The following is a 9,449-nucleotide window of genomic DNA, read 5'->3' on the forward strand; positions in this document are numbered from 1 at the left end:
GTCCATCCATTCACTTTTCCACACGCCCCCCATCGACGCGTACCGGAGCGGAAGACGCGTCATCCTGAACCCGTCAAGCAAGGTCGTCTCGTTTATACTACTAGTCTGCTAGTACTAGACACGCTGCAGCCTGCAGTCCAGCGAGACCTCTAGCTCTCCCCCTTCCAACAGGTTAATCATCTGGTGGTGCCAGCAAGGTGCAAGGAACGCACAGGGCTGACGGCAAGGGCGCCACATTTGTCCAGACCAGACCAGACGCAACAGCAACACACCCGGAGACCGCGACATTTGGCCAACGCTGCTCTTACACAGTGCACTATAAACTCATCATCAGTCGCCAAACACGTCGAACACACTATAACCCGGAGTACGCTATTAGTACTAGTAGTAAGGTAAACAAACTCTTGTGGAGCGGACAACTGGGCCCCGCATCGCCACCCTGTACACATCGCCAAAAGATTCACAACGGCCGGCCCGGCGGCGCCCGCGCCCTCACCACCGCAGCTGCTTTGCCCCTTTCTTCTTGACGACGGCGGCGTCAAGGCGGCCGTCGACCATGCGGATCTGGTCCATGAGGGACCGCCGGATGTGGCCCGGCGGCGTCTCCGTGATGCCCGCCAGGTACACGTCGGAGGAGAGGTCGAACTTCAGCGTCGCCATCGGGGTGTTGGGCTTCTTCACCAGGTCGTCCTCCAGCAGTATCTCCGCCACCCGGGACAGTATGCTGAACGCGACACCGACAAGGACCCTAGAGTAGGCCTCCACAATGCCATGCCCCACGTCCTGCATACACATTTCACAGTAGCTGTTCTTCAATCCATGGTTCAGAGCTACATCACTTTTTAGACCTATCAAAGTCGATTTTCCTGATGCAATGCCAGACTTACCACGTTGTATTGGACCTTCAAAACATCTATAAACGTTGGAGGCAGGTTGGGAAATCTGGATTTCAGAAGCTGCACAAGAGTGTCAGCCCTTTCGCTGCACGCAGACATCTTGTCGAGTTCTGAGGAACTGTCCTTCATGAAGTTCCAGGAATGCCGTCCTGGTGACCTCTTGCTTTTTTCCTCTAAAATCCTTTGGTTCCATGCAAACACGGCACCCTCCAACCGGTTTATAGTCTCAAGCACGCTATGCTCAGTTTTCAAACTGAGCGAAACAAAGATTTCCTCTATAGGAATATACTCCGTGGTTATAGCTTGATACAAATCTTCGCCTAAGCTAGCTCTCCCAGACTGCAAAGAACAACAAAAATATTTACAGAGTATCAGAATCTCAATTCAATCATCAACTAATTTTATAGGTAAACGTGAAGGTCAATGCTTGCAGAAAGATCACCAAAAGGCTGTACTAACAAATAAAGTTAAGTGGATACTTGCCTTTGGGAGTGCATCCAAAACAGCTGCAGGAATAGGCATATGGAATAGGACTTGATCATTGATGGATTTTGCAGCTTTGAGTATCTGATGAACAAGCTTAGCCTGAAAAACAAGCCTTTTTCGCTGAAATTGAGATAGCCCTTGCTCAGGGACACGAGGAGATGGGAGCCACCACTTTTTGCTCTTCCTTGGACCAGTTATTTTCCCCCGTCCATCAGCTCTACTACCACTCTCCTCATACCAGAACTCCGTATCTATCATTGAGTCCATCACTTCCTGCATATATTGTTGCATACACCATTACCAAATACAAAATATGCCACCAAGAATTAAGAGAAGATATGCCATCAAACAGGGATGAAAACTGCCCTAATTATGCATATGGCTAGAGTAACACACGTACAATGAGCATCGCATCAAGCTTCTGAAGAGCAGGAAGGTTCACATGAACATCTGAACGGGCCTTTGGAGTCATAATCTGCATGATTCAGTTGAAAATAACTAAATAAGACTCTGAATCATTTTATTTCATAACAAGATATAACAAAGAGGAACACTTCATTAGGAGACTAATCACCTCAAATGTGCATCCATCTGCCCCACTTTGTTTAGTCGGAACCAGCTCCACCATGTAAGTTGTAGGAGACAGCAACCAGTCCATTTCTTTTCTCCATCTGATCTTTTTCTCTTCACACAATGGTTCCAGTTTCCAAAGTTCTCCAAAAACAGTTGCTGTAACATTATCCTTTTCTGTCAGCACAGGGAAACTACAATATACACAGCACAAAATAAATTGCTTCTAAAAGTATACCTGAGAGATTGATTATGCCATTGGACAAGGCCAGAGCAGTACAAACGCCCCTCGCTCCTCCTGAAGTATCATCACCGAGCAATAGCTTTGCAAATTTTTCCTTCATGTTTTCAATATCTGAAGCACTCAACGTGTATGTGATTGGTTCCTTCCCTTTGAAAGGGAGTAGATGAACTGCGATGGGTGTACCCAACTCATCAAGCGAATGCTCCTCCTGCTTGCTAAGGCAGTTTGAAGAGAAGGAAGAACCGGAAGCATCTTTACTAGAGCAACTTGAGACTTCATCATCAAGGGAATCATTGGTGACACAGCCATCTCCACCTGTTGTTGCACTAACGCCACTATCATCATCATAGGCTGAACTATTGATAATGCAGGTCTCGAGGCCATTATATGTCATCACCCCTACATCAATAGGAACTGTAACTTATCTTTGCCATAATGAAATGGAAATATGTTAATTCAGAAGGGGGGAGGGGATGCAATATGTGCTTTCAAACAAATGCCAATTTGCCTGCGCATAGGACATTGCTAAACAAAAAGGATGAGGAAAACAGAATCCAGGGCAGCTCATTTACATATCACAGCTATGGGATTTTGGTTCAGAAACCTAATCGAAGGTCCCCTAGATAACGGTAAAACAGCAATCAGTTTTGCTATGCTTGTTTATCTAATATGATATAGTGTATAAACAAGCAGACCCCTAAATAACCAAAGGAGGACCATAAAAATTGTACTGTCAGTCATTGATTCCAAGTGTCCATGGACCATGGTGTGATTAGAATGTTGTTGCTATCATAACTAGGCTTGCACATGCTTGTGTGAAGTGTGAACTTCCTATAAGCTGTTGTACTTTCCACTGCCTAATATAGAAGTACTTCCTCTGCTACAATGCAGAACCTGCCAATTGGTTCAACTTCCACCAAAATCGAGAGGCAAATTAAATGACTAAAAACTAAGAACAATTGCTAAAAATTTTGATAGCTCCATGTGGAATGTCAACCAAATAATAAGAAATTACAATCAAATCCTTGCTAAAAATTTCACTGCAGAGCTACAACATCCGATTATTAATTTAAGGAATCTAGACTACTTCAGTGTAGCTATTGGTGGAACAGTTGGTTTCGTACTAAGCATGAAGTACATGGTGGGAAAAAAAGTATAATGGAAGGACATGAGAAGAGCCATGTCAGCATGCCCCAGCTATCATATACACTAGCATCTACTCATAACAATGCAGAAGTCAGAGCCAGTGTGTTCAAATCATAGTAGGGTTAGAGCAAGGCTAATGATTTAGCCCATTGTTGGCTGCAAGATTCTATTCAGCCCATCTCTTAGCCTACTAGTATAGTAGTTTAGCTCTCCACCATTAATACATGGTCCACTTGTCTATCTCATAAGCCTTCTCGGTTCTTGTAGATTGCAGCCCACTTCTACTCTCTCTCCCCTTCTCTCTCCACCACCTCAACATTTAGCCTGCTTGCAGTATGCTATAATACTTGCTCTTATGCTGCAATTGCCCCGGCCACATGGCGTGCCATTCAGGATTGTTCAGTTGCAGGAATCTTGCAACAGCGTAAGTCCAACCCAAGGGGCATGGTCCAATTTTTTGTGCCTTTCCTCTGCGCAGTGTCTAAAAAGAAGTGTACCACTACTCTACCGGCTAGTAGTCTTTGCGCCCAAATTCAATGAGGGGGAAGATGCCACACCTGACCTTGCGGAAAACAGCCAGGGACCACTTTTGAGCTATACAAAACCTGCTAACGAACTCTAAGATTAAACAAAAAGTAGCTAAAAATCACGGTTTCCGTGGGGTGAGATCCATGGGAGACAGCCAGAAAGACAAACACACAAACGCCGGTGACTGGCCAGAAAAAAAAAAGGTACGTGGGGCGTAACGGCTGAGCAGTGAGCAGTGCAACGAGCAAGTTATGAATGCGAACATGGTGCGGCCGGGCCGGCCGGCCGGCTGCCGGTCGCGTCGGGTGGCACAAGTCCGGGGGGCCGTGGCCGTTGCCCCCGGGATCTTCCCGTGACCCCCATCACTCGCACGCACGTTCCCATCCCAGTGCACGGCACGGCCTGCGCCGCGCGGCGCCTGCACCGCTGCTCGGAGGCGAGAGTACTGTGGGGACGGGACGGGACGCCTCTGATGAACAGTCGCGTCGACCGTGACCTCTCCCACGTTCCCATCCCTCTCTGGCCGTCTACCCCCAATATTTTTTCATTGTTTTTTGAATCGAACTTTTTTCATCCTTTGGGTGTGTGATTTTGGGCAGGTGAGAAGTTTGTGAATACAGTCTGCTCATCAGCGCCTAGCCATCTACTAGATCAGTACTACGGGGCAGGCAGCGGGCAGGGGCTGCTGCACCGCCCAACCACTCGCAAGTTGCAACTGGTAGGACAAGTGTACTCCTGCTACAAAACCATAATCCATAAGCCTATCAAAATAGCGGAGGGCGAAGGAATGGCATTCAAACCAGCAGCATAAAATGCATACGTCCGGTTCAGGGAGTCAAGATTCGGTTCAAGGACACACAAGAACAAACCAAAATCTGGCAAAAATCAAAGAAACCTTAGCAGGAAGAGAGGAGGGAGGAAGGAGATCAGGGGCTTACTGTCGGGCTCCTGGTCCATGTCGATGCTGAAGTCCTGCGGCCGCCGCCGGCAGCACGCCAGCGTCTTCATCCTCATCTCCGCCCTCCTCCTCCCCCGCCGATCCTCCTCCTCTTCCCCAACCGCGCCGCTCTACCACCACCAAAGCCTGGCGGCTGGCGCAGCACCAGTAAGTAGTAACTGAAACAGACGAAGAAACGGAACCCCATCACAACAGCATCAGGGTTTGAATGGGGAGCAGTTGCCAGTCGTCAGACCGCAAACTGCTGCGCGAAAATTAAATGCACCGCGATCTCGCCTAGCACCCCACCCCTGTCTACTGGTACTCCGGCTCGCAGTAATCACGGGCCGGCGTACATGGCGACCGCCCGCCCGCAGAAAAGAACCCCGGCTTTACCACCGCGACGGGCGGGCGCGCACGCACGCCACCACGCCACGCCACGCCCCGAGTTCCGACGAGGCGACGAGCTCCCAGCCACACCAAACACCAGGATCCTCGCAGCGCGGCTTTTGGGGCGCTAATGATTAGGCCATCAAAGGAAAAGAGGGTGGAGGGTAATCTCGCGATTAGATGCGGCTAATGATGGTGTCCTGACGATAAGGCGACGCCGAGCCAGTGGTGGCCGTCGGCCGTAGCAGCCCCGCCCGCTCGTCCGGACGCGAGGAATGGGGCGCCGGGCCGGTGACCCTGACGTGCCGCGGCCACGAACCAGCAGTGACGGGGGCTCGGCGGCCGTGCAGGCGCCGTGCGGGTGGGTTTGAATTTTGAACTGGGCGGCGGAGGAGCAGAGCAGGCGAGGCAGCAGCAGCAGCCGGGGCGTGGACTGTGGACTGTGGAGGGGAGCAGAGGACGTGTAGGCTTTTCGCGGCGGGCGGTGGGGGCTGGCTCTCGGCTCGCGTCGGTCACCGGGTCTAGTGCGGCACGGCTGGGCGCGGCAGCCTCGCTTTCCCATGGAAAGAAAGAGGCCGCCAGAAAGCGATGACCTGAAAAGGCGAGGTGTGGGCGGAGTAAAACCGGAGCACCTCTGCACCTCTACGAGGGTGAAAACAGTGCCGGGGGGGGGGGGGGGGGATTTGAGTGCTCTTTCCAAACAAAAAGACTCACGCACCCTGATTGATTACGGGAGCAACCAGGCTTCAATTGACTGCTCTGCTCTCGCTATCCATTCCCAAAGTAAAAAAAATCTGTGCGCTCTCTGTTTCTCTTTCCCGGCTCTGATGACGCAGCACCGGCGCCGACGCTGGGTGCCTACTAATCTCGCCGGAACCGGGCGCTACATGTCTGTACTACGCATCCATCCTACAGGTGAGGAATGCTTGGGTTTCTGGGCGGCGCTGCCGGTGCTATTCTTGAACACACAGCGCAGGTGTAGCGGAGGCGGCGGCCAGGAAGTGGGCGAAGCTCGTGGGAGTGGAACGGCACGGCGGTTCCTTCCTCGCCGGCATTTCGGGGGAGTGCAAGTGCAAGCAAGCAGAGGTTCTTGGCGAAATGTACTCCGGTAGGTAGGGGAGAGCGGGAGAGCGAGAGCGGAGTGGCAAGTACCTTCGCAGCGCCGAGGCCGCACGAGTCAGCAGCCGGACATGGATCTGCGAACGAGAAGGGGAATCGCCATAGCCAGAGCCCAGAGTTAGCCACGGAGGAAGGAAACGATTTATCCAGGAGGGAAGCAAGTGAAGATTGAGGAGGATGGGGATGGAATGGAAGGGCTTCTTACCAGTTTGTTACCACCGTGCCGGTGAGGGCGAGGGGGCAGGCAGGCAGGCACTTGAATGTGAAGACATGTGTGAGGACTGATGAGCAGGGCAGGGGCGCAGGGCGATAGCGGTAGCAGCAGGGAGGGTTGGAAAAGGAAGAACAAGAAGGAAGGAGGGGAGCGTGTGTGGAAAGGGTCTCGGAACTGTCTGACAATCTCGAGCAATAAATACTGGAGGGAGACGGAATAGCAACAGGACGCAGATGAAGTGGTGTGCCGGTGAGTAAGGGACTGAGGAGTGAGAGAGCAGCTATGGATGGAAATGGATCGGATGGATTCAGTTGACCCGATCCATAAAAATAGGATCAATGGATTATAGAGATCGATCCTAAATTCTAAAATGGGTCAATAGGGCCGGTACATATTGACCCGATGGGTATTTTGGGTCGATCCACTTGTCATATTAATAATTTTTTATTTAATTTACTGATTTTCTTCATTCTTTTGAATAAATGCTCTTTTGAATAAATACAACTGGTCATTAGTTGTTAGATTATATATACTTCAAAATATAGTGAGGATTACCATGCGTTGGAAGTGAAAATGGATAAAATTAAAATCATGAACCGCTAGTAAATATGTTTAATTTGATGCATTGCTAACAATATTAACATATTATTGTGATATATATTAATCTTGAATTTTATCTTTTCTAAAAGTGTTCATAGTATTCATGATTTAAGACTATAGAAAAATATTTGGGTCGGCCCATAATACTTAATGGACCATCAAGACTATAACATCTAAGAGAAATAGGTCAATCAATCACCACTATAATTAGCCCATTCCTATCTTGAAAAGCAGCAGCAAAGCCACGGCAATCCCTGGGGCTGGGATCTCATCTGTACCGCTAAACTCTCGTCCCACGCTAATCGACCCAGGTAGATTCATGTGATTGTGTCGGTGTCACTCTCTCGGTCTCCCTCCAACTTTTTTACTACTTTCTTGTTAGCAAACTCAGCATCTCAGTTATTCAAAATAAACAGAGCACGACATTCTGTTTTTCAAAAAGATAGCTTTGTTACTAGCATCTGACTTTTTGTTAGCCTCCTCCACCCAGTGTAATCTTTTGGCTAATCCCCGGCTGGTTTGCATTGACAAACCACGAGGCGGTCAGGTCAGGCCAGGTCCGCCACTAAAACAAGGGTTGGAACCATCTGCATGCGCCGGGCACGCAGCATCCAATGCTGCTGCAGCCGCGATGCCGGATCGTTTGCTTGCTTCTCCTCCCACTCCATGGCCTTGTTTGGCTCCCGTGCTAAAATCCTAGCACACGATTTTTGAGAAAAGAATTTTGTATGCATGGAATACTAAATAAAGTTTATTTGTAAAATTTTTTTAAGGATGGGTGTAACTTTTCGTGACGAATCTAATGACGGTAATTAATGGATGATTAACTATAGTGGTGCTACAGTAACCATCCTCTAATCACGCGGTCAAAAGTCTCAAGGGTTGTAACGCCCGCGTTTTTCAATCCATAACAAGTCACCCTCTAAACCACTCGTCGATTTGCAAAACCTTTTCCCGCCGACCGTACCCCTCCCACTTTTTCTTTGCCGCCGTCCCATCCCGCGCAGCTCGGTTGCCTGTCGCCCGCGCGCGACCGCCGACCGCGAATTCCGCGGGCGTGCTCTCTCTCTCTCCCTCCCTTTTTCTTCATTTTCTTTTCCCCTTTTTCTTTTTTCTTTTCCCTCCTCCTTCCTTCTGCTTCTCTCCTCTCCCACACGCGCGGCGCACCGAGCGCGCCCAGCCCGCGCGCCCCGCCTTCCCTGCCCACGCACGCAAGCCCCCCTGGCCCGTGCACCTAGCCGCGCCGAGCACCCCCATAGGCCGTGCGCCCGCGCGCGTGCCCGCACGCGCTCGCCGCGCTCGGCGCACCGAGCCGCGCTCGCCACGCACGCCCGCGACACGCCACGGCCGATTGCTCATGCGCCGCGCGCGCACCCTGTGCGCCCATGCGCACCACGCCACCACACCGCTCGCCGCTGCCGTCCCGTCGCCTGTGCCGCCTTGGCGCCCGAGCTCGCGTGAGCAGAGCCGCACACAGTGCCCGCCTTCGCTGCCGGCCGACGCCCTGCTCCCGTCCACGTGCCCGCACTGCTCCCACGTGAACCACGCGCCGCGCCGCCCGCCGTCAAGCGCAGCACCGCCTGCCCGAGCCGTTGTGTCGCCCTGTGCCGGCCGCGCCGCCGCGCCGCGACACCGAGCGGCATTAAAGCCGCCCCACCGGCCACCACCGCTCCACCGCCTCTCTGGTCCTATAAATAACCCCTTCCATCGAGCTCTCCACCACCACGAACCTCACCGCCGCCGCTAGCCCCCTTCAGCCCCCTAGCGCTGCCGCCACCACCATAGCCGCCAAGCCCCGCCGGCCACCGCGGAGCCGTCTCCTCGCACCGCCACTGCCCGAGGTAAGGAGGGGAAAAGGACCTCCTCGCCTCCCTCTCCCTTTTCCCCCCTAACCCCGGCCGCCGCCGAGCCTTTTAGCGCCGCCACCACGGTCGCCGCCACTCACTGCCATGGTACCCCTCCTTGCGGGCCCCCTTCCCTAAAATCGAGGGAGGATCGAACCCCCGCACCTCCCTGCCCCTTTTCCCCTCCTCCCAGGCGCCCCCATGGCCTAGGCCGCCGGCCGGAGCTGCCGCCGGCGCCCGGGTGCGCCTCCCCTGTTCTGCGGGAAGGGAGGGAGAGAAGAAAAGGCTATTTTGCCCAAAAGCCCCTTGTCGGTACCCTGTAGCAGGGATACCAACTTCTACTGCAGCAAGGCAAGGCCCCGCGTAGTTATCCGTAACCGTGCGGTAAATGGCGGAGCAGCCGGGCCCCACGGGTCCAGCTCTTATCTCACCGGGCCAACGGCCCCGGGCCCGCCCCCCGCTCGGGGACGGGTCC

The 9,449-nt window shown here is 52.4% G+C and overlaps 1 protein-coding gene across 4 annotated transcripts; it reads right to left on the reverse strand.

Annotated features, from left to right (window-relative positions):
* Window positions 1-199: 199 nt before the first annotated feature.
* On the reverse strand, window positions 200-6,696 carry LOC120649307 (rop guanine nucleotide exchange factor 14-like). Of its 4 annotated transcripts, XM_039926073.1 has the most exons (9): window positions 6,522-6,696; window positions 6,350-6,393; window positions 4,809-4,986; window positions 2,191-2,595; window positions 1,957-2,111; window positions 1,783-1,857; window positions 1,380-1,655; window positions 888-1,235; window positions 200-783 (listed from the first exon to the last, which is right to left on the reverse strand). In XM_039926073.1, the coding sequence occupies exons 3-9, from the start codon at window positions 4,882-4,884 to the stop codon at window positions 493-495; spliced, it is 1,626 nt and encodes a 541-aa protein (XP_039782007.1). In that variant the 5' UTR covers window positions 4,885-4,986; window positions 6,350-6,393; window positions 6,522-6,696; the 3' UTR covers window positions 200-492. The 4 variants fall into 4 exon arrangements, with proteins under 4 accessions (XP_039782007.1, XP_039782028.1, XP_039782022.1 ...); XM_039926094.1 differs by lacking the exon at window positions 4,809-4,986; XM_039926088.1 differs by lacking the exon at window positions 6,350-6,393 and having other exon boundaries at window positions 6,522-6,695.
* Window positions 6,697-9,449: the final 2,753 nt, after the last annotated feature.

This window comes from Panicum virgatum, chromosome 1K (genome assembly GCF_016808335.1).
Source record: "Panicum virgatum strain AP13 chromosome 1K, P.virgatum_v5, whole genome shotgun sequence".
In the NCBI taxonomy this organism is placed as follows: Eukaryota; Viridiplantae; Streptophyta; class Magnoliopsida; order Poales; family Poaceae; genus Panicum; species Panicum virgatum.

What these genes read in the sequence shown, in the direction of transcription:
- LOC120649307 (XM_039926073.1), bottom strand. Translation starts at nt 4,884, where the DNA reads ATGAGGATGAAGACGCTGGCGTGCTGCCGGCGGCGGCCGCAGGACTTC. An exon ending in CATGGACCAGGAGCCCGACA is followed by an intron (nt 2,596 to 4,808) that starts GTAAGCCCCTGA and finishes CTATTGATGTAG; the next exon opens with GGGTGATGACATATAATGGC. An exon ending in TGAAGGTCCAATACAACGTG is followed by an intron (nt 784 to 887) that starts GTAAGTCTGGCA and finishes ATGTGTATGCAG; the next exon opens with GACGTGGGGCATGGCATTGT.